Source organism: Arabidopsis lyrata, assembly GCF_000004255.2.
Source record: "Arabidopsis lyrata subsp. lyrata unplaced genomic scaffold ARALYscaffold_1, whole genome shotgun sequence".
Taxonomy (NCBI): Eukaryota; Viridiplantae; Streptophyta; class Magnoliopsida; order Brassicales; family Brassicaceae; genus Arabidopsis; species Arabidopsis lyrata.
This window is the reverse complement of record NW_003302555.1, coordinates 22,355,073-22,381,612: the sequence shown is the minus strand read 5'-3', so window position 1 is coordinate 22,381,612 and position 26,540 is coordinate 22,355,073. Positions and strand designations below refer to the sequence as shown.

Genomic DNA, 26,540 nt, shown 5'->3' with positions numbered 1-26,540 from the left:
TGAGTTGTTGGGTTTGCAATATCATTCCTTGAAGTTGGGCAACCTCATTTGTCAGATTCTATTTTATGGCAGAAGAAAATGTATTCTAATGTCCTAAAAGGCCTTGGGGAAGACGATGAAGACACTGCGGCTTATGTTTTGTCTACGTTGAAGGACAAGATCCTTGTTAAAGATTCTGTTGGTTCAGAAATTCAGACTATCATGAATTGCATATGCCCTCGACCGTTTAGCCGGTCGTTGATCACTAGAGGGATGCTCCATTCTGATTTACTTGTGAAACATGGGACTTTGAGATTTCTCTGGGAGACGCTGAGGCTGTTGGATTCTTTTGTTACCGCTTGGAAACTTCGCTCGTCTCATAGCTGCTCTGTTGAGCAAATTCAGGCTTCTCTTGAGCGGGATGTCATGGGTGAGGTGAGAAGCTTTTTTCCAGATGCCCAGGTGTTTTGACTGTACTGAAGTCTCTGAGCGGTTCTAGCGAAACCCAAAAGCTGCCTTTGAAAAGAGAAGCAGTGTTGGATAGTGGATTAGTAGGAAAAAGAAAACGCTTTAAGCCATCTGAGAAGTGTGTTTTGGAAAAAGAGGCTGGTGATATCGTCATTTGTGGGGTAGGTTCTGATAAAGATTTCTTTTTGGAAGAGGATACTGGGGATGCTCAGATGACAGATCAGGCAGATGCTGAAAAAGAATATCTTGGGATTGTTTCAGAAATTTGGGGTTCAGAGTTTTGGTCTAAGCCTTTTGATTCGGTCGAAGAAGCAGAGATGTTATTTCACATTAAGCTCCTGGATACCCTCAGGATTTATATGGTACGTCGATTTTTCGCGTTATTAGTTTTGTTGTGTTGTTGATAAATGAAAACGCTTAACCCTTTTACTCACTTAAGAATATTTAATAACAACAGGGTTTCTTATTGTTTTGCATTGTACTTTAAACCCTCGTGTCTCAAATTTTAGTTTTGAAGTTCTTGCAAGAGAGTAGTATACTATCCTGATTGAAGTTTGATTTTTGAGTTGTAGTGGTTTGTCCTCTAGACAACTAGAGAAGTGATATAGCTTTGCTTACTCAGTTTTGGTCCAATTTCTTGTTTCTTTTGTCAATGTAATTTAGTTTATTTTATTACTGTTAATATGTCTACGCATTAGTAGTACAAATGTTTTTCATCTTTGCAGCGTTCTGTGCCTAATATCCTTGAAGGATCGTTTGATGTCTTCATGAAATTTCTGAGCACTTCTTCAGGTTTGCCAGCCGAATTGCAGAGAGCTCACTTGTCTTTGGTAAATGAATACATCAGTTGGACGCCAAAGTCCCAAAGTGAGAGAGAGAGTGTTCCTACAAGAATTCCACCACTCATGTTCAAGCATTTGCATGTATTCATTAATTTGTTACCTTTTTCATCACACGACGAGGTGAAGGATCTATCGTATAATTTAGCACTGGTAGCTATGAGCAGCACCGGTGCATTCGACAAAAATCCAAGTGAAATTGGGGCATGGTTCCGGTTTCTACCAGGTTTTGGAAAGATTAAACCACCTCTTATGGTTCAGGAGGCTGTACAGAGCATGTCATCAGTTGTCATCTCCTTTTTATGTGATGCAGTTACGACTGTTGGAAATAATTTATTCAAGCAATGGGAAATTGTCAGAAGTAGATTGTCCCATTTAAAAGGTACAGTTTTTTTGTGCGCTCAAAATTTATGGTTCTGTATAGATTGCACGTGTTTACTCTTTTTGCTTAGGTTTAGCTTCTGAATTGTATAATATGTTGCTCCTATGTTTGTTTAGACATACCATTATACTGTTTTAGGTTTTGAGTGGCAAATTTGTTGTCTGCACAAAGATGGTTATCTTATATGTCTCTGCAATTATCTTATGAATTTATGGCAAAATTTTTAATTTTCAAACTTCGGTTAATCTCAAGCTAGTTTAATCCTGGTTACTTGTCCTTTGGACTGTGATAAGCCTAGAGGAATTTATTGATTGGCGTATCTTCTGTGTTGGTTGCAGGTGACTCAATTGGTTTTAGCCCCTTAATTGTTTGTATTCTGGAGAACTGTGTTAGGCTGCTTAAGTCTGAATCTAAAAAATATTCTTTACCAGACAAGTCAGCAATATCTCTGTACGTCTGCAGCACATTGAAATATCTTTTGCAAACTCAGGTACATATATACATATATCTTATGCCATACGATATGTTTATATTCTAGTTTATGCCGCTTAAGACACCAATTCGTTTTCTATAAATTGAATATTGTAGGTAGATTCCAGTGGACTCTCATGTTTGGTCCAGTCAGTTTTGTCTGAGGTGGTTGATGGATCTAAGGATTCTTTATGTGAATGGAGGCCATTGAGGATGTTGCTGCTTTTCTCACAATCTTTGTCAGACAAAAAAACTTTCATCTTACATTCCAGAAGGACAACGAGTTTACTTGCTGACACTTCTTTTGCAGATTCTCTTGATGAGATAAAAGGACTGGTGAGAAGAAGTATTTCTCTGGATGAAATCGCAGGAATCGTTAAAGCGTTTTCTTCTGCATTGATATGTGCAACACCTGAATCAATTTTGGAGAATTTTGCTTCTGTGATGGCTATTTCTTGGGATTTATATGGAACATCATTCTCATTTTTACAGTCCATCGTCTTTCTAGAGGAAAACTTCCTCGGAAACCTTTCAAAGCTATCACCTGACTTATTTGTGAGAGGTTTAGAACTTACTAGGTCAAGGAATCTCCGTGAAGGAATAGTAGATAGTGAGATTGATTTTGCTGACTACTCATCCGTAACTGAAGCAATCAAAAGTAAGATGGAGATTCGTGATATTTATTCTTCTGCCTTGTCTATGTTCTTCGAGCAGGCTCCTTTTCCAGTATTACTTAACGAAATTATGAGCATGGATATATCTTGCGTGCCAGAGTTTCCAAGATTAGCAGAGCTACTGCTGCAAGTTTGGCAACCTAAAAGTGATAGTATTGAATCAGATATCCGATTAATACTATTCTGGCTCTTCCAAATACGATCATCTTACAAGATTCAACCAGCTTCGGTACTCTGTCGACTCTCTGAGATCTGCTTACGTCTCTTGAAGCACTTGTTCTCGCAAATATCAGAACGGGGCTTTGTTTCTGGACCTTCTTCAGATAAGTTGGTTGCTCCTTTTGCAAAGTGGAAGCATCAAGTGGCCCAGACAGTTCTTTGCCATCCAGTTGTGATGGCACTGTTGGAGAGTCCCTTGGATTGTGGCACATTACCTCCAGTGCATAATGTTAAGATTTTTTCAGAAACGTCGCTGACGACGAGCAGGCTAGTTATTTGTGAAATAGATCAACACATCCTTGATCTATTGGTTTCTATTTGTGAGCACTTTTTGTTTGATGAGAGACACATTGTGCAGGAAGGAGATCTCAGGGAAAATAAGTCAAGTACGGTTTTTAAGGACTTGGTGCAAAGGCTTCTTTTGTTATTCAGAGACAAGTTTGAGCTTTGTGTTGGTTCTCAAAGTTACGCTCCGCTTCTCCAACCATCACAATTAATTCATGCGTTGTTGAGATTTATTTCACCTTTCAAAATTTTAGAGCTAGCCCGTTCCATGCTGAGTAAAATTGATGAGGAAGAATTGGCTAGCCCAAATTCGAGTATGATTATCAGTTTGGGATTGGATATTGCTGGCGGAGCTTTTGAAATGCTTATATCTTATTCACACCTGCCGGCTGCTAAGAGAGGGTTATATGATTTGCTGTGGGAATTAAAAGAAGAGAATTATGACAGTATACTCATTGAGGAAGTCTATAGCATGGCATGCAGGTTTTCTACCTCTTTTGGTTTGGTTTCGGCAGATACTTGTTTGCTTAAAGTTGGGAGCAGCATTTTCAGGGGGAAACATAATCGGCATTGCAATGTTCATCCATTGACCGTGATAATTTCACAGATTGTTGGGAGAACTCCTAAAGACTTGATTATCCATTATATTAACCAGCCAAGCATGACCAGAGCCAAGATATTGTTCTATCTTGTGGAGTCCAGTCCCTTGCATCTGTCAGTCTTTGGACACTCTTTCTTTAGTATGCTAAGTAAGCAACAGGATGGCTCTGATCAGTTTATCATGCTTCCGCCTGCCGTGCTATCGTATCTGGCATCAGTTTATGCAAAAATCGAGACGCCGTGTAGTAGATGTTTAGATATAACTTCACTTTATTCAAATAAACTAACAAACGGTTTTCATCAGTGGCCCAGTTTTTTGTCTGGGTGGATCTTTGAAGAGAAGTATGAAGAGATTCTTATGTCGACAACTGAGGATATTGACACTATGTTTAATGCGAGTCTTCTTGGGATGGCAGTACGTATGTTTCAGTGTCACTTTGCCTTGAATGAAAGTCCAACTAAAATAGACGATCTCTTAAAGGTATTCTATTCCATGTTTCCCCACGCTAGTGCTGGCAAAGAGATGTTTGATTACGAGATAAAAGAAATGGACGCTCAGTCAGTACACTATATGTTTAATGTTGCTATCCGTGTAGTTGCAAAAGTAGAATTTTCAAGGATCTGTTTGTTTCCTGAGGATAGCAGTATATGTCATTTTAAAAGTCAAGCTGTTAGTTGTGCAAGGGAAAGTTTTCCAGAAATGGGATCCTGCAGAGAGAGTTTACTAAATGCTTTAGTTGAAAGTTGGCCATGTGTTGTCAAGAGATCTGATGGTTATTTTAAAGGGAATTCTGAAAGAAAACAAGACAAATGTTGGTTCCTGTGCAAAAGCCTTGAAAACTTCATTTTGAGAAGTATTCGAAAGATTTTGAAATACATGTGTGAGGAGCTTATTAACTTGGATTCTCTTCCTTTCTTGGAGAAACTAATGAAATCAGTTCTCCTGTATAGATTTGAGGACTCAAAGACATTGAAGATACTGAGGGACATTTTCTCCTTATTGTCGAGAGGAAAGTACTCATGTACACTATATATCCAACTCCTGGTATCTCACTCTCAGTTTACACCAACCATCCTATCAGCCTCGCATACTGGTGAATTATTGAGGCCTGTCTCCAGCATTCTAAAACATCTTAGCATCCCAAGTCCAAATTCTGTTGGAGTTGGAAGTTGTTGTCTCGAAGCACCCGACTATGTGAAGCAGTTAGAAATTGTCAAAATTCTCAGAGTGCTGCTTTCCAAATGTGGAAAAGGTTCGGGGATCAATCTGAAAGAGCTGCGCTTTCTTTTTTTGTGTTCTTATGGTGCAACTATGAGCGAAATTGACTTAGAGCTCTACAAGTTGATGCATGATATCGAGTTGATTGAGGACGAACAGAGGCTGAATGTTTCTGAAACAGATTATTTGTGGGGTAAAGCTGCCTTGAAAATAAGAGAGGGACTGCGTTTTTCTCAGGATGCATATTATGGTGGTGAAGCTGGTTTGGTGGAAAATCTCCAGCAGATTCTTTTCAAAGAGAATCTTTGGATTGATCCCAAAATATGTGCTCAAACTCTTTTGTATTTTCCCTATCAACGAACTGCAGAGGTATCGGATAACTCTTACATATCTGATGATCCAGTAAGCGAGGTACCCGCGTGTTTAATTTTAATTTCCAGTTAAAAGTTCTTGTATTTGCATTTTCAAACAACGTTCAAAGTAATCATCCCTCCTCCCTGTGTAGAAATGCTCACCTGTTATTGAACGGTATGATCCGGCTTACATCCTGCCATTCTCAATACACTCATTGTCCATGGGATGTATTGAACCTGTAAAATTCGCCAGTTCAGGCTTGCTTGCAGTTGCGTTAGCGAGCACGTCTTCAGCAGATCTTGGGATGAGAAAATTGGGCTATGAAACTCTTGGGATATTTGTGCATGCCCTTAAGGTAATAATTATTTTGTGTTTTTCTTATCTGTATGCATAGCCTGTTTTGATACTCAAAGTCTCCTCAGAATCTCTAAGATATTATCATTCCTTCAGTAGTAACTGGTAGTTTCAGTAATTTAAATGGTACACAAAATGGGAAAGGATATTAAAAAGGGGAATATTTGGGTATACCCTATCTGAACAGAGGACTTGTAATTGCAACTAGCTAGCAAAAGTATTTAAGTTTTTGGAGTTATGGGTCCTTAGCCTACCAATCCTTTTTGCTTCTTTAATTAATTGGTTTTGCAAAGGCTCACTGATCAGATTTGTTCTCGATTATTCCATTGCTTCTGTGGACACATGCAAGTATTTTTTCTTTGTTTAACTAAAACTTTTTGATGTAGAGATGTGAGAAGAATGAGAATGTAATGGGGCTTATGCTTCTGCTGATGCATGTGGAAAATGGAGTTGACAAACGGTGGAAAAGAATCCCAACAGTTTGTGCTTATTTTGCTGCTGTGACGTCTCTGATATTGTTGGATTCTTCTCACGAACTTTATGCTCCCATAAATAAACTTTTGAAGAGCTCATCTACTCTGAACCTGAAGGTACTTAATTATTCGCTGAAAACTGTAAAACTCTTGTCTTTTGTCCCTAACAATTTGCCAGCATTCAAACTGTTTTTGATTTTTCTTTTTGGTAGGGAATACCTTTGTTTTATGACTTTTTCTGGAGCAGCACTGTTGTCCTTCGATCACAGAGGCTTTGGGAACTTCGCCTAGTGTGTGTGGGCTTGGAATCAGAAGACGATGCTCAATTGTACATAAGAAACTCTGTCCTTGATACATTAATGAGTTTTTCCTCATCCCCTCTTGCTGATGATGAAACTAAAGGACTAATCCTTCAGGTGATACTTTATTTCCTTAATGTCACTTAATGTTTATCTTGCACCTATATGCAGTTGCCTCTTCAGTGTCATTAATATAGAAGGTTAATTCTGAGAACATATTTGTTTGGTCGTTCTGTGTTGTGGGGTATCTGTACTCCACCTTTGAGCTCATAATGAAAACAATAAAATCCGTCTTTCTTTCACTTTTCAGGTTGTGAGAAAGTCAGTCAAGTTCCATAAGATAGCCCGACATCTAGTTGAAAACTGTGGTCTTTTGTTATGGTGTTCATCGTTTATCTCAATGTTTGCTACAAAGCCCATTGGAGATGAAGATTCGCGCTTGGTAGCTGTCTTGGAGGTATTAGTCCAGTAATGATATTAGTTGATTTTCAACTTTTAAAAATAACTAATGATAGATACATTGTTTTGCTAATGAAAATCTATAGTGTGATGATGAACGCAAAACTGAATCGAATTCCTCAGTGATCAACCATGATTGTTGTCTAGTTGGCGTCAAGGGTCCTTTGTTAGAATATTGTATTCATTAATTGAATTTGCTTTGTGATATTGTTGTACCAGGTCATAACTGATACACTCGCCTCCAGAAACGTCACAGAGTGGTTGCAAAGATCTGCCCTCGAAGAGCTAATGGAAATCTCGTCGCGTTTATACAGATTTTTAGGTGGTGGATTGGTATCAATGAAAGAAAATGGTACTTTGGTGGATTTGATTTTGCAGATACTATCTGCTACTCTAAAGATATCACAGAAACGGAAACTGTACCAGCCACATTTCACCATCACAATCGAGGGGATATTCCAACTCTTTGAGGCAGTTGCTAATTGCGACTCTCCTCAAGTCGAAGCTAGTGTAGAGCGTGGGCTTGATGTTATATTAATGAGCACCCCGCCAATTGACATAATATGCATGGTATCTCTCTCCCTCTCTCTCTCTCTTTCTCCAACTATTGTGAGCATCCGTCCAATTTTGGTTTTGAACAGTTTAAAAAAGTGTTTGTTTGATACGATGATATCTTTTCAGGACGTGGACAAGCTGAGAAGGTTTCTTTTTTGGGGAAGCTCCACAGCCTTGAAGAGTGACTTTAAAAAGGGATCTAAGCCTAGTGAGCCTCATAAAGATACTAAAACACACTCTGAAGAAGCACAAGAAGAAACTATGGTAGCAAAGTTTCTACGCTGGCTGTTAGCTTCAGTGATTCTTGGGAAGCTTTATTCTGAAGCTAATGATTTGGACTCAACAGTCTTGAGTGAAACAAAGCCAGAAACTTTGTTGGAATACTTGAAGCAAAGGAATATTGAAGGCAGCATGACAAAATCGGAGCACATACTAGGGGAAGTAATCGTATATCTCCAAAAGCTTCTGTGTACAAACAACATGGTTCTTCTTCCCTCTGTTGTATTTGCACTTTCTCTCATGCTTCTTCGCAATGGCCTCTTCTTGACTGCAGGTATGCTGCTTTTCACCGAGTTAAACAACTCTTGATTTCCAGATTACTTGGCTTTGATTGAGAATTGAATTCTTTGGTGAAGTAGGTTTGAAATGTTTCTGCTTTGAATTTTCAGTTGATTAGAGGTCATAAGAATCTGAAACTATAGAATTTATATAGACAGTCTTGTTTGTAGGTGTTAAAGCTGCACGTTTCTGCCAACCTAAATCTGAAATTGTTCTCTCTTTCTGCATAGATACAGAGTCCGAAGGTGATTACAAGCTCATCAGATCTTTGTGTTCTAGAATTAGTTGTCCCCCTGAAGCTATTCCGGTCTGGAGATGGTAAACGATTCATCTATTGTTTGTTCATCATTTCAAAGCTTTCATTGTTTTTCACTCCAAACCGTAACATGAATCCTTCTCCATAGGTCGTATTATCAGGGATGGAAGGATCTTTCAACGGGACCAGCCACAGATCCGAAAAAGATCGATGCATGCCAACAGCTTTTGCTGATATTCTCTGATATGCTTGGGACAATGCCTCAGGAATCTCAACAAGTGTTGCTTCGTGATTTTTTTTGAAATTTCCAGTGTATTTGTATCATCCAAATCAAATCAGTTTTGTTTTACTTTATATCAATGACTGGAGTTGTTTTATTGGTTAGTTCACAAGAACTATGTTTAAATTTTGATGTATTAATTGTTATTAAGCAATAATCCCTTAATGATAATTGTTATTGAGCTAGAGTCCATATCATAAAATCATAGCATCTTGCAAGGAGAAAACTTATTCGCTGTAAACTAATGGAGAACCAGACAAACTATGTTAGAACCGAGAACAAACAGAAACACTTGGTCCTTTAACCAGTGTTATATAATATAAGCAGATGTGGTTCTACTGTTCCATATCAGACCATGAGGCTTGCTCGTGTATTTCCTTTTGATATCTCTCTATCATAACAATTTTGCTCCTATCAAACATTTGCCTATGCCCCAGTCTTCAATATTCCTTTCCCTTTCACACGAAGCATATATCTACCAAACTACTGAGCTTTATCCAGCACATCTGAGTTGAATAAAAGTAACCTAAAGCGATGAAAATGTTAAACTCTAAAACATACCCTTGTATCTTCAACTATCTCGGTCAGAAAGTACTTGTTCTAGAGCCATGGGCTGTGATAATACACATCATCAGCAATCAATTGCAAGAGAGCTAAAAAAAATAGATCACCTGAGCTCGATGAGAGTGGAAGAACTGTCTCTTCTCAAGGAGGCTACGGCTGGAAGAGAAAACAATTTGAAAAATTCCAAAGAATGAACCTATGTAGTTAAATGAAAATGGAAGAAGAGATGGGTAGAGCGACAAAAGAAAGTCAAACATACTTGCTCAAGTTGTATAGTTAGTTTTTGCAAATTGCAACATTGTACTTCCAGCTATTGTCTGCACGGAATCTGGATCACCACATGATTGTACGTCTGCAGGAGGAACTCTTTGACTAGACTCAGCACCCCCATTTCGTTCATAATGCTTTCCAGGTGGTATTCGGCTCTTCTCGGAAATATATCAATCAAACAAACAATATGCTCTAACCTCGGAAATCATTGTCTCAGTCTTGAGAGAGACCTAGCTAAAGAGAGATATAGTTCTTTGGGAGTCAGATAGGATAGATTGAGAATCTCCATCTTCCTTATCAACAGAGTTTGGGACTAACTTTCTTTGAACCGTTGCAGCTCTGTTCTTACTTGTCTAGAATCAATCGGAAAGCTATCATCAAACCTCCTCTTATGTTGCCTCTCTTTACGTTGGTGCAGAGGATCCCGAGTCATCAAATTAGGTTTGGGGCCTTGAGAAAAATGGACCCTTTCAGCTCTAGCCTTCCGAGGATCCCTTTCTTGCTTACTTATATTCCCTGTCCTACTTCGTGTGAGAATCTCAGAGTGCAGGCGAAAGGCTGAGAGGTTAGTACCATCATTGGCAGGTGACTGCACCACGAAGGTTGGGCTCTGCTACTACTGTGCACAATAGGAGGGTCTCTGCTCTCTCCAATCTCATTAAGGCCACCATCTGCACTCCTTCTAGGAGAAAGGCCAACAGAGCAATCTTCTGGGGGCAAGCCACACAAAGAAGACAAGAGTGCTTTTCATGGCACAGGCGGTGGCAGGGCTTACACCACCTATACAACTTTTCATACTTGAGCAAGACCCAAATAACATCTCCACAAGGGATCTGAGTTTGTTTTCGGGCTCTGATAGTAACCTGAATTCGAGCAAATGGGGCATCCACAGCCTGATACTTACCCAATGAGTCGCCAAAAGCTTTCAAAGTGTTCTCCAACTAGTACATAGATGGGATTCCAACGGGTTTTATCCACAAGGTTATTATTGTATTGGGGTAAGTATTCAAAGAGATCTCTTGAGGGAGAAAGACCAGTGATTGAAATGACTGGAATCTTGATTAACCAAGGGAAATACCACAAACTCCTGATGTTTTGTTTTGGTAAAGGAGCCAGCATAGCGTGTATGCTTCTTCCACCTTGATGCCCACAAGACTATGTTTGTATCTGGCGATTTGAGATGAATTGTCTTCTTCGGGGAGTATGACTATGTCGTCTGCTTCTTCCAACTCCTTGCCAGAGAGACAAGATTCGATCTTGGGTATACCAGACATGATGCACACAGGGGGAGACTCAGCTAGAACCTGAGCTCCAAGAATGTCTTAGCTCACAGCTAAAAGTTGAAATAGAAAACAAAAATCTTGTGTTAAAGATTCTAAAGAAAGAGAAAAATAATATTTTACACGCAAATTTGAATACAAATTTTTTCTTTTCTCTTGACTCTTCTGGATCACCAAATTTATACATATATAATAAACCATGATAATCTTCATCTTCTAAACTTTAAGAACTATTTTGTTTAGATTTAGAGATCCTAATTAAGAAATACCAAGGTAATAATCGTATATGTGTACATCTGAATTGCTAATCGTGTTGATATAATTTATTAACATGAATTCTAATCGATGAAGATGCTCTAAGATCCAATGGCTCGATATATACGTAGTTACGTACAACTGGCATTCTCGTATACACAGTCACTAAAACTAATATTCCATTAAAAATAGAGTATTTACAAGCGGGACAATGGAAGACCAATAATTAGGTGATACTTTTTGTCACTATTTACACAGTTCAAAAACATATAAAGTTACGTCACTATCCTTCTCTCTATTTTTTCTTTATTTTTTTTACTCTTTTATCTTTTTTCTCTTTCGTTTATTCTTTTATGTCTTCTTCCTCTTCTGTCTTTTTTTTTTTTTTTTCCATCAATGAGATTCTCAAATTATCATGAAAATTTTGGAACAAACGTGTATGTTTGAAAATTTACATGGTCAATTTGATTTTATGTTGGAGAAAGACAATTGGTAGTGGTGATTCTTGTTTCGATTACGTGTCGGCTGCCGAGGTGGTGATTGTAAGTGGTGTTCATTTCTATTTAAAATAATTGCATTCTTAACAATGGTGGAGATGATATTTACGATGATAGTGGTGATGATTATATTATTGGTGGTAGTGAGTTTTGGAAAAAAAAGAAGTGCCGTGAATGGAATCGTGGATTCAGATGGCGTCAGAGAGATGCGGCAAGCTAACGGATTTTATGGTGATAGCGTCGGAGAAGATGCGAGAGCTAAAAAGTTTTATAAGCGCCACCGTCTTCTCCGTCTATCTTGTCGGTGATCACAAAACATATTATATTTCACTGTTAGTTATTTTCATTGTTATCACGTTAACTTCCTTATCAATTATTATTGATGAATATTATGTGTAAGTTACATGTTAATATAAATATTATCCACATATCGACTATCTTACCATGTTCATACAACTGTTATTTGGATATTTAATATGTTAGCACGTTATTATTCTATTTAACATGTTGTTATAATTGTTATCATGTTAATTATATATTAAAAAAATCTAATTTTTTCATTGTAGTGATATATACATAAATAAAAAAATATTGATTCATAATTTCAAATCGATAAACATTTATTTAACACAAAATAAATAAACTTATCGCGATATCATATTTTGTAGCATGTCAGAAAAGAGTTTATTATGTCAATGTCATTTATGTAATTAAACTAAATGAGAAGGATAATTATGGTTTACTTTTATTTTCTCTTTTCTACTTATTTAATTTTTAAATTATCAATATTATAAAACTAATAAACTACTCTTCTATGTATTTAGATTAAATTAACCCTTAAAAATATTAAGGAGAATGTATATACGACAATAGAACAACAAGATCAAAAATTTACTATTCAAGAGCTTAAAATTTTCATGAAGAAATAGAAAAATTGCAAATATAATAAATTAAAAGTCAAAGTTCAAACGAAAATATGGAGAAATCAAAAGACAAAAAAAATATATTACTCTCAAGTTTAGACTTAAATGGGATAATTTAACTATTTAAACAAAACCCACAGAATCTCAAACCAGTTAGTACCCCTTGTTTCACCCCACGGTTTGTTTAACAAACACCAGCCAACAACCAAATTACTATTATACCCTCATCACTCTTTGACTATTTAGTCCACACTCGATTGTAGTCGTCAATTTCAAAGAACTCCAAATTAAGTTGAAGTCTTCTCTCTTCCACCATCCAAAATGCTTACGCACAAGTCTCTCTTCTCCCACACCACCCAATGGCCTACACTAATGTCATCTCCGTCTACCTTTCTCGCCTCTCGCCCCCATCGACCGGCCAAGATCTCGGCCGTGGCAGCACCAGTGAGGCCGGCTCTAAAACACCAAAACAAAATCCACACCATGCCACCGGAGAAAATGGAGATTTTCAAATCTTTAGATGGATGGGCCAAGGATCAAATCTTGCCTCTTCTCAAACCGGTTGACCAATGTTGGCAACCCGCTTCTTTCTTACCCGACCCGGCCTTACCCTTCTCCGAGTTCACCGACCAGGTTCGTTATATACATCATATATATCTTGTCATTCTCTTATTTATGAAGAAGTATACGTTACATAGTTTATAACTTTGTCAAGAAATGTATATATATGCACATTAAACCAACCTTAACCAAGACTAACCAAATAAATGATTAGATGTTAAAATGTTTATTTATAATGGATAGGTGCGTGAGCTGAGGGAAAGAACGGCCTCATTGCCGGACGAATACTTCGTGGTGTTGGTTGGAGATATGATAACGGAGGACGCGTTGCCTACTTACCAGACGATGATCAACACGCTCGACGGCGTAAGGGACGAGACTGGCGCGAGTGAGAGCGCTTGGGCCATGTGGACACGCGCGTGGACAGCTGAGGAGAACCGTCATGGTGATTTGTTGCGGACTTACTTGTACTTATCTGGTCGGGTAGATATGCTTATGGTTGAACGCACCGTACAGTATCTCATCGGCTCGGGCATGGTCAGTTCTTTTTCTATATTTTTATGATGAAAGAAAATGCTTATACTATTCGCAGTTTGATTAATCATTTGTAGTTCTTTGATTTATTTAGATCATTTTTCTTAAGGTGTAGTTATGCTTATGTTGTTTTTGGGTTTGTTCCTTTTTCCGGTTTTTGATTTGGTTTGGTTAAGTTTTTTTTTTTTTTGTTTGTTATATATGGAAACCTAAACATAACCAAAACTATTTGCCACTTGGTTTGTTTCGATTTGGTATGATACAATTTAATTTGGTTTTTGGTTGGCCGATTAAAAAAAAAGGAAAATCAACTGAAAAATATATATTAATAATTATCTTCGATGGGAATTATTTAGTAATATATAATGTAATATATATCAAATTTTAATAAATTCTGGTTTTTTTTGGCAGTTCTTACAATAGAGTTAGCTTTGGGTTTATCTGTTTCTAAATAAAAGAACGAATTGATCATAAACATATTTCAATCTAAATATTTTCGTTTAGTTTACGTTTGGTTGGTCCGGATTAGCTTTGGTTGGTTCGGGTTAGGTTTATATATTGGGAATTTTTAGGATCCAGGAACGGAGAACAATCCATACTTAGGTTTCGTGTACACGTCATTCCAAGAGCGAGCCACCTTCGTGTCTCACGGCAACACCGCACGGCTAGCCAAGTCTGCCGGAGATCCTGTTCTCGCTCGAATCTGCGGCACCATTGCAGCCGACGAGAAGCGCCATGAAAACGCCTACGTACGCATCGTTGAAAAGCTCCTCGAGATCGACCCTAACGGTGCAGTCTCAGCCGTCGCCGACATGATGCGGAAGAAGATCACAATGCCGGCTCATCTAATGACAGACGGTCGAGACCCGATGCTTTTCGAACATTTCTCCGCCGTGGCTCAACGGCTAGGAGTTTACACGGCGGATGATTACGCTGACATCTTGGAGTTTTTGGTTGGACGGTGGAGATTGGAGAAGCTAGAGGGATTGACGGGTGAGGGTCAACGTGCACAGGAGTTTGTGTGTGGGTTAGCTCAGAGGATTAGACGCCTTCAAGAGCGAGCTGACGAGAGAGCCAAGAAGCTTAAGAAGCCCCATGAGGTTTGCTTTAGTTGGATCTTCGATAAGCAGATTAGTGTGTAAACTCTTGAAAATATAAACGTTTTCCTTTTTCCGTTTCTGTTTTTTGTAATGCATATCTTTTGTTCTACTTCGTTAGGCAACTTTTAGTTTCTATTTATGTAACGTGTTTTTTGACTTAAAATTTGTGTAATTTTTAAGATGGTTCGAATTAAAGATGGCCAATCCGGACGAACCGATTTGACCCGATCCAAACCAAACCGAAAATAATTGATTTAGAAAACTAATTCTAACAAGTCAAAGATATGTTTGATTAAAACCGGAAACCGAACCAAAACCAAACTGAAATCTAGTTTGAACATCTAATATATTGGATTTTATTGTTAATTGGGAATTGTTCTCTCTTACGTTTAGATGGTAATTATGTTTAAGGCTTTAAGCCATAAAGGTTTCCAACAAGCTGAGGAATTAGTACAAGAATATATGACGATCATTGACCCAACTAATATTATGATCGGACAAAGACAAGAAATATATGATCCAATAATAAGAAATTATATATCTGACTATACAGTAATCAGAAATTAAAAGAGAAACAGAGAACCCTAATAATCTCTTTGCTTCATGCTCAACTAACTATACGTACTAGTGCTCTTCTATTGGCTCGAGTGAAGGGAACTGAACTTTGAACAACAGTGTCAAAACTCCTCGTAACTCATCAATATTTCTCAAGACGTAAGAAATCATGTCCATCATCATAAATTTTGCATCATCCTCTTCGATTCCAACTGCTATCAGGAAGAAGTAAAGTTCTTGTTTCTTCAGGTCTTCCTCGAAGAATTTCTGTGGTGAGAACGAGAATGAACTTTTTATGGAACCAAACTCATGTTTGAGTATCTCTGTCACGACGTTGATCGTCAAGTCTTTCGTGTCTGTTTCTTGCTCTTGACGGTGAGCAATTCTGAAACCAAGTAGAGGAGCAGGATTGTTCATCATAGCTTAAGTTTATGGATTAATGAAGATTGTTTTGCCTCTATTCTTTCTTTTATAATGATGTCTTCGAAAAAATTTGCCTTTTTCCAGACCTGCCTCTTTTTTTTTGCTTTGATAAACACTTGCCTTTTTTCTTTTTCTTTTTTTTTTTAAACAAAAATTTCGTTGCTTAGTATTTTCTGATAGTTAATTATGAATACTAATAATTTATAAGAAGCTTCCGTAGATTTGGATCAATACCAAAAAAAACCATCAATTGCAAAATATTGATCAAGAATGCCATTATTGTAATTTTAAATTTTTTTAACAACCTTTAATTCAAAGTCCGAAAACCCTATAAAAAAACTAACAATTACAAACCAAACACAAAAATCCAACCCAACGTAACCCCATAATTATCGAATACCCAATCAAATTACTTAACATAATCCTATACTATTATTTGGGAAGTACATCTATAAATTGTAAAATTGAGTTTTGTAAGAAATTACAATATATGCCAGTATAAATCTCTAATCATAACCATATTTACTCTACGTCATTCACATTAACCAATTTAGTATAAAACGGGTCAATGAGGCATACGGGTTTAAAGATATTAAAGAGATTACCTAATATTTAGGTGGCCAATCACAAATATAACAAACATTCGTTATCAATTTGTCATTATTTAGTTATATTTAGTTTCCTTAAAAAGATTTATAAAGAATGTCAAATCTCTATGTTATATAAGTTGTGATTCTAAATTCCAAGTAATCTAGAATATACCTTTCCAAAATATTATCTAACTAATTTAAGCTAACATATTTGCGAATCTCCTAATTATCAAAAATGATTTATGACTATAAATAAGCATGTTAGGTATGCAATATTAGTACTTTTCTCACAGAAATCATCTCAGTCTCCATTCTCATATCATGCAAAAAATACAAAATAAATGGTTATGGTTAGTCGCTACACTCATGTCAACAACTTGAAGCCTTTCAAGACATCTTGGTGTATTCAAGTTAGGATTCTTTATTCGTAGAATCATTTTACAAAAGGTTCTGACATGTCTTTGGAAATGATCTTGGCAGATGAGACTGTAAGTATAATTGAATTTTTTTCCAATTATCTCTGTAATATATGTGCCGCAAGTTTAAGTCTTCTTATTTTAATTACATGGTAACAAAATTCAAGTAAAAATTAAAAAAGAATACATTAGCGAATTCCAAAGGTATGTGAAGAAAGGATTTGAAAAATAATTGAGGAATTCTCAGTTACCAAGGCAACATGGTAATATTGATTAACATCTCATTCTTACATAATTAATTTTCACTACTCTATTTTCTTCTCTCCGATCCCTCACAATCCATTTCAAATGAGGTTTGACTTGATTTAGTTGATTACATAACTATTCTGGCTGGTAACTTGGATCAAAATAAATTGGTAAGTGAGTAATATTTATAGTTATTTGTGTGTATATAATATTATATAACTAATTCTGTTGTAGATGTGCTTGGTCAATTGATGAATGTTGGAGAAATGCAAATCATTGATGCCCAAGCCAAGCCTACCAAGAAGATTGATTTTCAGCTAAGAGACACTGAGTAAGTTTTTGGGGCTTTTTTTTTTTTATAATTATTATTAAAACTGTTCTGCTGATTGGTTATATTAATCTTTTTAACTTTGTAATATTTTTTTGCATAGTGATAACCGTCTACCATGCTCATTATGGGAAAAGTTTGCTGATCAAATTAGCAAAGTGTCGCAAGAGTCTATTGGTGGAATGGTTATTTGTTTGATAAGGTGGACCATATTAGGGCATTACCAAGGTATGTAATGTTATAACTAGTGAATAACATGACCCTATATAAAATTACAACATAATATATTTGTCTTTGTTTACTAGTACGACTTGCAGAGAGTAGGAATATTTCTAATGCTTTTGATGCTTCAGATGTTTTAGTCAACCCAATTTTGCAAGAAGTTGATGACTTTAAGAGAATATGAGTCATCTAGAAGAATCTTATACACTTTTGTTTTTGTAATAGACTGGAATTTGTGTGGTATTTTCAATTTGTGGTGTTTCAGGCTTCCATATGATGGACTTGCCTTGACTATCATGGAACCTAAGCCTAGATTTCTGCCTCTCAGGGTGCGTGAACGGAGGTCCTTAGGGTTACCTCTCAAGACTATTGTCGAGCTTAAGGCCTCTTATGAGGTATTTGTCACAGCTTTAATGTAGGCATTATTCTTCCTGTAGTCAATATTGGATAAAATGTTTAACACCCATTGTTATTTTCCAAGGTTGAGAAGGTTAAAATCTTTTGAACCATTTTGCAAATTAACTTGGAATACTCCTAGTACTATTATGCACCCATCAAATGTAACTAGAAAAGTGTTTCAAAGTAAGAAACTTCTTAGCTCTGGTGCCAAGAAGATAATATACAGGTGTGAGAAATGTAATGCAGAAGTATAACTCTTTGAAGGCACAAATGAAGCGGTAATTAGTGATTATTTGCATTTATTTTCATCCTTTTTTTGTAGATAATAATCTGATACCTATAGTATATAGAGGAGCTTGATGATCCCCTACCAGTTCCCGATGTAGTTAAAAACATCATTGGAAAAGCTTACCAATTTGTGGTATGTGTTGAGCAAGACAACATCTCAAGAGAAAATGATGAATACAAAGTGAATGAAGTTTTAACAAGTAAGAACCTCAATCAAGCTTTGCCTAAAGCTGAATCTGATTATCCTATATGGATCATTCATCCATCAGTTCCAATGACCAGGTAATACATTTTCCTAATTTGATTATGTGTTTTATATAATGTGATAATGTTTATTGTTCCTTACTCGCCTAATTCAAAATGTATTATTGTGGAAGTCAAAACTAACACAATCAAGATTTGTCTAGGGTTGTAATTTAGGGATACGATAAATGTGAATTCTCGAAGAACAACAGAAACAATTGTAACCAAAGATGGTGTTCTTGCTGTTATTGATGAAAAAGTAGTTTTGATCGTACAAGAGTTTGATCGTAAAAGAAAAAGATGTTTGTGCTATAAGAGCTTTCTGTAGTGTAAATTCTAGAGCGATATTGCCTCCCCTAAAGTGAGAGCCTTGAGTCTCTTTATATAGGGATGATAAGCCGCCTCTCCAGCGATATTCTCGGAAGATTTCCATTTATCTTGAAGTCGTCTAGAATATCGCGGATTAGGATAATTTTCTTATTCTTCGGAGTTTTTTGGAAGATGTCCTGATTTGAGTTGATCCTTTAAGATTCTGCCTTATCATTTCCGGGTATATCAGAAATGATGCCTTGCCTGGAAATGATACTTCTGAATGCGAATATTTTCTAAGTCCTTGCCTCGGAAGGTCTTCTGCATTCCTCCTCGGGTACAAAACACATTTCGCCTCTAGTAGCATTGATATTTCGCTTCGGGGAGTAGCGAAGAATCGCCTCGGGTACGCTTGATACTGCCTCGGGACAACATGTGCATTCGGCTCGGATTTGGGTGAAACGTTACTGCCACCCCGAGCCCTTGCACCCCGAGCCAATCTAACCGGCGTCCCCGAGCCGATTTGGTCAGTGTTCCCGAGCCAGATCGACAGTGTATCACGAGCCGATTTGGAAGATGGCCCGAGCTGGCTGTCAATGTATCCGAAGGGTTACGGTTTGGCTCGGCCATAGTACGGGCTGGTTTGGTAATACGTCCCGAGGTGTTATGTCTTAGCTCGGACTTAGCGCGGGTCAAATCCGACCCCAACAATTATATTTTTGGTTTTGATGTAATTAGACGTTATTTATTATATTGGTATATAAATCTTTTTTACCTTTTCACATTATAAAATTTCAAACCATTTACGTTTCGAAAATCTAAACGGAAGTATAAGTTTCTATTTATCTTTTTTTTTTTTTATAAATTATGAGATTGTGAATAATTATTAGTAGAAATAATGACTAATACCATTGAATTTTTAAGATTTATAAACCAACAAAATATTTAGATGAATGAGCTAAGAGTATTATTCCCTTTATGACCTAATATGAGATACCATATTATTCATTCACTTATGTCCATGTGTTGAAGATCTCTTTTAATAAGTTTTAATCTCTTAAGCATTCTAATGATGGGGAAAAATGAGTATCATTAACCAAAAACAATTTAAGAGAATAAATCTATTAAAAATTGCAAAGCTCATATTATTCTTCAATGGTAAAGACAAAAACAAACTAACTATTCTGCTCCACCTACAATCCTTATATGTTTTCATTTTCTTTCTAAAAATTCTATTGCGAATATCAAAAAACAAATTGTTGTGTTAAATTCTCCACTAATCTCACTCATAATTAATTTTTAAAGACTAAAAAATAATGTAAAAAATCATACCAATGTATCAAGTACTACTTTCATTCTACTCTTCTTATTTTATTAATTTTTTTTATCAATGGTCATTACTCGATAATGGCTAAAATCTTACTTGTGTTGTAGTTTAGATGTTTGTGAATAAGACTTATCATATGACATTCTCTCTTTTCATTTTTGTGCATTATGATAAGTTGGTAATATTGAAGTACAATTTTTTTTCACTTAATGGTCCTTTGAGACGTTAGACATACCAAAAAATTTAAAACACGAGACTCTCTCCTATATGGCCATATGCAAGGGAAGAGATCTAAAGTGTTGACTTAAATTACTAACATATCATGATGTGGTTGGCGTACTAGATAACGAGAAAATACATTGAACAAAGAATTGTTTGTTTAGAATTAAGTAAGACAAGTTTCAAACAACATAAGTAACATAACTACATATACCATTGTATTAATATATCGTATATTGTTATTGTATGTATTCATGATAGTAATAGATTAGGTTTGTAGGTATATAAATAATCAGATTTATACATGAAAAACGTAGAATTTATATTTTGAATCAAAGATGAATCTAATCATAAAATATAACTATAGAAAATAGATATGATTTTATTAATTACATAATATCACACACAAAAATGAACATAAAAAGCAACAAAAATAATAATAATATTTTTTTCTGCAATTTTCAAATACAAATAGTCATACATTGTGATCTCAAATATGAAAATATACTTATAAAGAGTTACAAAAGATATGCGGTGAAATTAATCGATCGTGGAAGTAGTTGCACTTGTATGTACAATCTCGTTCTTATAGAGCTCCTGAAGTGATTCTCGGGCTTCCATATGACGAAAAATTGATTTGTGGTCTTTTGGGTGTATTTTAGCAGAGCTATGCTCTGGTGAGGTATTGTCTAGTTTTCATCAAAAACTTTATCTCACATACTGAAGAAACTAACTAGTAACACAAATAAAATGTATCAATGTGTATATACATATATGTGTGCATCATGTTCTGTTTCCAAACAAAGCAGTAGCGATGATATTGGTTCGGATTGTTACGGTTTTAGGTCTTCTAGAAACAGAGATGCTAGAGAAAGGTCAAGAGACACATAAATACTTCACTAAAGAGTATGATCTCTACCACTTAAATGAGATAAAAAATTTTGATATATCAAAAAAAAAAACTCAAAAGACTTATTGCTTGAATGTGACACATTGTTGTTTTGTTGTTGTGATAGGAGAGCAATAAGATTGAATACATAATCACAGAAGAATTATGCTTGGAAGAACAATTACATGTTAGTGATGAATTGTTCTTAGATTTTGTAAAGAGTATACTTGAGATCAATCCATTGATACGTCCAACAGCTCTCGAGGTACTTAACCACCCTTGGCTCTCTTCCTCTTCTTACAATTCAGTTTGCTTCTTCTTGTGTTGGTTGTTTTGTTTTATTCTTTGTTTCTCAGTTTTTTTCCCATCTTGTGAGATTATGTGTATAGAACGGTTTACATTGATTTCACTTTGTATGTAAAAAGCTTGTGTTGTGCGATATAATAACTTTGATACATACATCTTAGTTACCAGCTGTTCTAGATCAAAGCTTAAAACTAAACGTTGGACCTACGTACGTTGACCATAATGAGCATTTTCAGAAGAGTCACCTAGATTCCGATTGTTAAGTTAGTAACACCTAACCTGATAAACGTACTTTCACATTTTCTAACTTATCAAATAGTATCAATTATCCACGTTTAAGATCCTTGTGGATCTAATAGCGAAGCAAACCCTTAATGAAAACCCTAGTTATAATCCTGGTAGTTCCTTTAGTTAACACTTAACAACGAAAAATAAAAAGAAACAAAAACCCCGAAAACCACACCAAAAACGGGAAAAACCCGAAAAAATCGCCATCTATTTTTATTTTGGCCGTTTAATACGTGTAGTTTTAAAATTCAAAAAATACATCGTTTATTTAATATTATCTTTTAAAATATTCATGTTAAAACGGTTGGTGGATTCCTACTTACGAATTAATAGCCGTTAACATGGGTGACGAAATTATTTGACGGTGTTAAAACTTCATCCAACGTGTTTAAATATATATATTAAATCTGTTTACAACGGTTAACAATTATGTTGATGCGGTCAGGTGGTAATGTAATTGTATTGTTTACCCACAGAACAAGGGTTCGATTCTTCACATTTCTCTTTGTTATTATTTTTATTTTTCCATTTTCATGCTCAGTTCTCTGTTAACTGGATTAAACCAAAAATTCGAACTAATTATATTCTTCGCTGCCATTCGATTATCTTCTTCGCTGCCATTAACGAGCTTCCGCAGATTGCACCAGAAGCAACGTCGTCGCCGCTTCGTCTCCTTTGCATCTCGCCAGAATCATAAGTTCCCTGACGGCATTCTCCTTGATTCGTAGGCAAGGACCACCGCAACTCTCAATTCTCATTTTATAAAAAGTTGCAGTTAAAGGAAATCAAATCCCTAACGATTTCAATTCAATTCTCATCTAATACAATCGAGATCAAATAATCATAGCAGAGGGTACTAAATCTAATGCGGCGAAGAAGCAGGAGGAAGAGGTAGAGAGAAGGTTGAGGCGGCTAGAGTTCCTGTGAGGGAGAAAGAGGAAAAAAAAATTAAAAACGAACTTCTCTGGATTTGAACCCGCGCACTATGGGTAATAATACAATTACGTTACCACCAGACCACGTTAATATAATTGTTCTTTGTTGTCAACAGATTATATATAACTAATAGTTAAACACGTTGGATAAAGTTTTAACACTGTCAAATGATTCCGTCAACCATGTTAATGGCTGTTAACTCGTAAGTAGGAATCCAGTAACCGTTTTAACATGAATATTTAAAAAGAGAGTATTAAATAAGCGAAGTATTTTTTTTTTTCAATTTTAAAAGTACATGTATTAAACAGCCAAATTAAAAATAGATGGCGGTTTTTTCGGGTTTTTTTCCCACCAAAAACCATAATTTGGATTCAAGAAAGCAGTCTTCAAGATCATCGACTCAATATCTTCTTTACAGGAAAACTAACGTATTCAATAGCAAAGCAAATCTTTCGATTCTTTATGTGCCTAAACATCCAAACACTGACAAAATTGGAAGTCAATTAGAAGACGATGTTTTGCAACAAACTCATTCCACCCCGAAGTTAACACATGTGTTTTATCCCCATTCCAGACCTTAACAACAAACCCTTTTACCGGATCCTCTGATTCTTCTAGAAAAGGAAGCATCTTCTCATTCACTTGCTCCTTAGATAACATGAGCCTGCTTTGATCTTTATCGACGTCGCTCGACATCAACGATGCTTGGAAATTGCGTACTTTTTTTCTGACACCTGGCACAAAGAACTCGAGTGCCGCCTGCTACTTGTTGGGTTTGAACTTTGAACACACAATATTGTTTGTTTTAAGTTCTTTTAGTTGGTGGTAACCTCAACAATTTCATCTTTGACTTCAATTGAAAGCAAAAACTCTTTACCAAACTTAATTTAATCGGAGATATTGAAGAGAGAAACCTGAGATTGCGTTTGTTGAACCAACAATTAGGATCTCATAATCACTAGATTAACTGTAAAAAAATTAACTTCTTAGCTTAACTCCTTTTGGTCTGCTCGGAATCCTCCAATAAGTAGATGTTGGTCTCCATCGGGTTCATTGGAAGTCTGCTGAATTGTAACTTGAATATCTGCTTCTTTACCGGTTTGCTGAATTGCCTCGTCACCTCATTATCGCCGAATATATCCTATGGTTCGAGTTTATCTTTGTACCATACCTCAATTGACCTCAGAGTTTCTTTTGAAAAGTCATTGATATTTATTTTCATGATGTTCTGTTTCTTAACCCTCTTAGGTTGATTTTTATCAGATTTTTCTTCCCTTTTCCTAGACTGCTTTTGATGACTTTGGCTTACTTGTAATAATGGAGTGGACGCAACTTCATCATCTATATCGTCTTCATCATCTATATCCTCTTCATCATCTGTATCTTCTTCTTCTAGTGACTGTCTTCGATATTGGCTCAATTCTATCAATACTTCTGTAGCCACGTTAACTTTCTTATGTGTTAAACTTGTTGTTTCACCTGTTGAAGTCGCAATGATCGATCTCTCACTTTCTCTCTATCTTACCTTGCTGAAGATGCTACTTACTTAGGGTTTGTTTTTTTTCTTCTTTCTAGCAAATCAATTTCCTTTTATACTTAGGTTTCCCTATTTAAATTGTATTTTTCTTTTGTTAAAAACAAATTTAATTTTTTTAATCGACAAAATAATTATTTTAACTTTGTAACGATTCTGCTATGTTTTTATGTGTATATTTTCGATAACGTTGATGAGAGATCTGAACTAGAGGCCTCTCTAATAGACAAGTTTATTTGCTTATAATCAAGTTAGAAAAGTTTTAAACCATACAAGTAACATAATTACATATCCTTACATCAAAATATCATATATATTTTGTACTAAATTTGTTAAGCTTATAATCAATATTTTTTCAGCCCAGCCAACTGCGGAAAAGTTTTTACCAATATTAGATTTTGTATCAAAGGCCATATATATGGCTTGGACATGTCTGGCTGCTGGAGAATTCTCAAGCATTTATTAACATAAAATGTTATTTGTTAGACCACAAAAAATATCTGCTCAAAGCTCCATAAGTCGCATCTAAGAGGCTCTTGCCTTTTGAAAACCAAAGGTAGTAGGGCTGTTTGAAAAAAAAAAACAATGTATATGTAAAGAAGAGAAATGTAAAATTTTTGAGAACAACATATGCAAATAATAAAAATGTATACTTTAAATATTAAAATACATATAAGTTAGTTTCATAGATTAAGAAAATTTCTTAATTCTAACATAGTGATCTCATTACCAATTATACATAATCATCAATAAACGTTAAAGAAGCTTTTCGGATATTATCGTTAATAGTAAAGTATTAAAGAGATAAAAAATGTTTTTTTGTTTAATATAAATAACTAAAGTAGTGGTTGTAATTATAAATAATAATTTATAATTTGAAATAGAATATATATTTTCGAGAAATCAAACATATCTTCTACGGTTGTTCTCAAATAGTTTTAAATAACCAATATTTTTACATTACGTCATCATTCAAAATTAATTCTCTATGAGTAATTCCTAAAGTATAACCGCGCATATCAAAAATTAAATCAAAAATTAACGTAAAAAAAATCACCAAATAATGGATATTGCTTAAAATGACGAGTTTATGAAATAAATGAATTATATTTTAGTTACTTACTAAAAACATCCAAATTAAAAATGGATCATTGTCGCATATATGAAAATCAAAATTGTATATATGATAGTCAAAATTCTGATTGATTACTATTAAAAAAAAATAATTAAAAAAAAAAGCAAAGTAAAAATGGAATTTACTTAAAAAATAAGAGAAAAAAAAATCATGTCTTCGTTTCTATTAACAACATAAATAAAATCAACCTTATAATAGATTATGAAAGTTTATTAATTCTACAAAAATAGTCTTAACTATAAATCTCTTACTAATAAAAGAAATTCATTCAAGCCTCTCAACGTGTCCAGATGAACATTTTAAGAAATCTCTCTCATTATGCCACGTCAGCATTAGATGAATAACGTCTCCAGATGAATTTCTCACAAGCATTCAAATAATCAACTATATTTAGAAGGAAGGACTCTATGTTTTACTAGCTTTTGAAAAACCCTGTCAAACTCACAGAAACTATCTCGTGGCTTGTTCGTCAAATGAAAAAAATAAGATAGCTTTTGAAACTTTATCAAAACTCAAAATCGGAACTTTGAAAATAACAGATAAAAGACATTACGAAAGAGTTAAAAGCTTCATTATTCATTGGAGAAACAACACCAATAAGCATGATCACCATCGTACCCAAACAAAAAACCAAGTCTTTCATTTTCTCTATGTCTTTTTCTTCTTATTCTTCTCAAGAGTAACAACACAAAACCTAGAAAAAAAGAAACCACAAAAGACTCTCAAAGACCCATTTTTTTTTAGGGTAAGGCTCGATCCTATAATTTTAATTCGGTTAGAGTTGAATGGGTTAGTTATTTAGAAGAAAATTATATATATGAAAGTTGGTTAATTCTCTTCATATGAGTGCCACATTATCACTCCAGCATCTATCACTGTCCATTAAATAATTAATGTAGAGCTATTATTAGTTATCTATATTTAATTGTACTAATACTACTTTTATTTACTATATGTTTTTTCCAATAAAATTATTTTGTGATTTTTTCATATTCGTTTGGGATTTTTTCCCTAATGTTTTGTAGTTTTAACTTAAAATATGAGTAGATATTAATATTGTGAGTTAGCTAATGGTTTGACTAGGTTATTCTCATTAATATCTATCTAAAATAATATTACAGAGGGTGAAAAGTACATTAGAGGATCTCCATTATTAAATTCTTGAGATTTATATAATCC

The 26,540-nt window shown here is 35.3% G+C and overlaps 4 protein-coding genes, 1 long non-coding RNA gene and 2 pseudogenes across 5 annotated transcripts in view; 4 read left to right on the top strand and 3 right to left on the bottom strand.

Annotated features, from left to right (window-relative positions):
* The window catches only part of LOC9327344, a 10,992-nt gene extending 2,083 nt beyond the window's left edge, over positions 1–8,909 (top strand). Inside the window, 13 exon segments of the mRNA XM_021014688.1 lie at positions 35–442; positions 445–809; positions 1,173–1,668; positions 2,007–2,158; positions 2,257–5,547; positions 5,642–5,845; positions 6,231–6,434; positions 6,530–6,733; positions 6,927–7,073; positions 7,295–7,645; positions 7,757–8,183; positions 8,425–8,506; positions 8,593–8,909. Of these exon segments, the coding sequence (XP_020870347.1) occupies positions 35–442; positions 445–809; positions 1,173–1,668; positions 2,007–2,158; positions 2,257–5,547; positions 5,642–5,845; positions 6,231–6,434; positions 6,530–6,733; positions 6,927–7,073; positions 7,295–7,645; positions 7,757–8,183; positions 8,425–8,506; positions 8,593–8,746 (6,485 nt within the window). The 3' untranslated portion in view covers positions 8,747–8,909.
* A 39-nt stretch (positions 8,910–8,948) lies between these two features.
* On the bottom strand, positions 8,949–10,955 carry LOC9330031. The gene is made up of 3 exons (XR_002329676.1): positions 9,789–10,955; positions 9,548–9,755; positions 8,949–9,444 (listed from the first exon to the last, which is right to left on the bottom strand). It is a non-coding gene; the product is annotated as an uncharacterized LOC9330031 (long non-coding RNA).
* Positions 10,956–12,701: 1,746 nt separating this feature from the next.
* LOC9327343 (stearoyl-[acyl-carrier-protein] 9-desaturase 6, chloroplastic) lies at positions 12,702–14,903 on the top strand. Its single transcript, XM_002893923.2, has 3 exons — positions 12,702–13,146; positions 13,318–13,611; positions 14,181–14,903. Exons 1-3 carry the CDS (start codon positions 12,835–12,837, stop codon positions 14,748–14,750), a joined length of 1,176 nt encoding a protein of 391 aa, XP_002893969.1. The 5' UTR covers positions 12,702–12,834; the 3' UTR covers positions 14,751–14,903.
* Positions 14,904–15,332: 429 nt separating this feature from the next.
* LOC9330030 lies at positions 15,333–15,744 on the bottom strand. The gene has a single exon (XM_021011212.1). The coding sequence runs from the start codon at positions 15,681–15,683 to the stop codon at positions 15,333–15,335; it is 351 nt and encodes a 116-aa protein (XP_020866871.1). The 5' UTR covers positions 15,684–15,744.
* A 782-nt stretch (positions 15,745–16,526) lies between these two features.
* Positions 16,527–18,983, top strand: LOC110224435 (annotated as a pseudogene).
* Positions 18,984–19,303: 320 nt separating this feature from the next.
* Positions 19,304–21,731, top strand: LOC9327342 (serine/threonine-protein kinase ppk15). The gene is given in 7 exon segments (XM_021010496.1): positions 19,304–19,373; positions 20,749–20,835; positions 20,838–20,897; positions 20,900–20,951; positions 21,057–21,202; positions 21,288–21,469; positions 21,630–21,731. Coding segments are annotated over 7 exon segments (699 nt in total).
* A 1,353-nt stretch (positions 21,732–23,084) lies between these two features.
* On the bottom strand, positions 23,085–25,974 carry LOC9327341 (annotated as a pseudogene).
* Between the last annotated feature and the right edge of the window lie 566 nt (positions 25,975–26,540).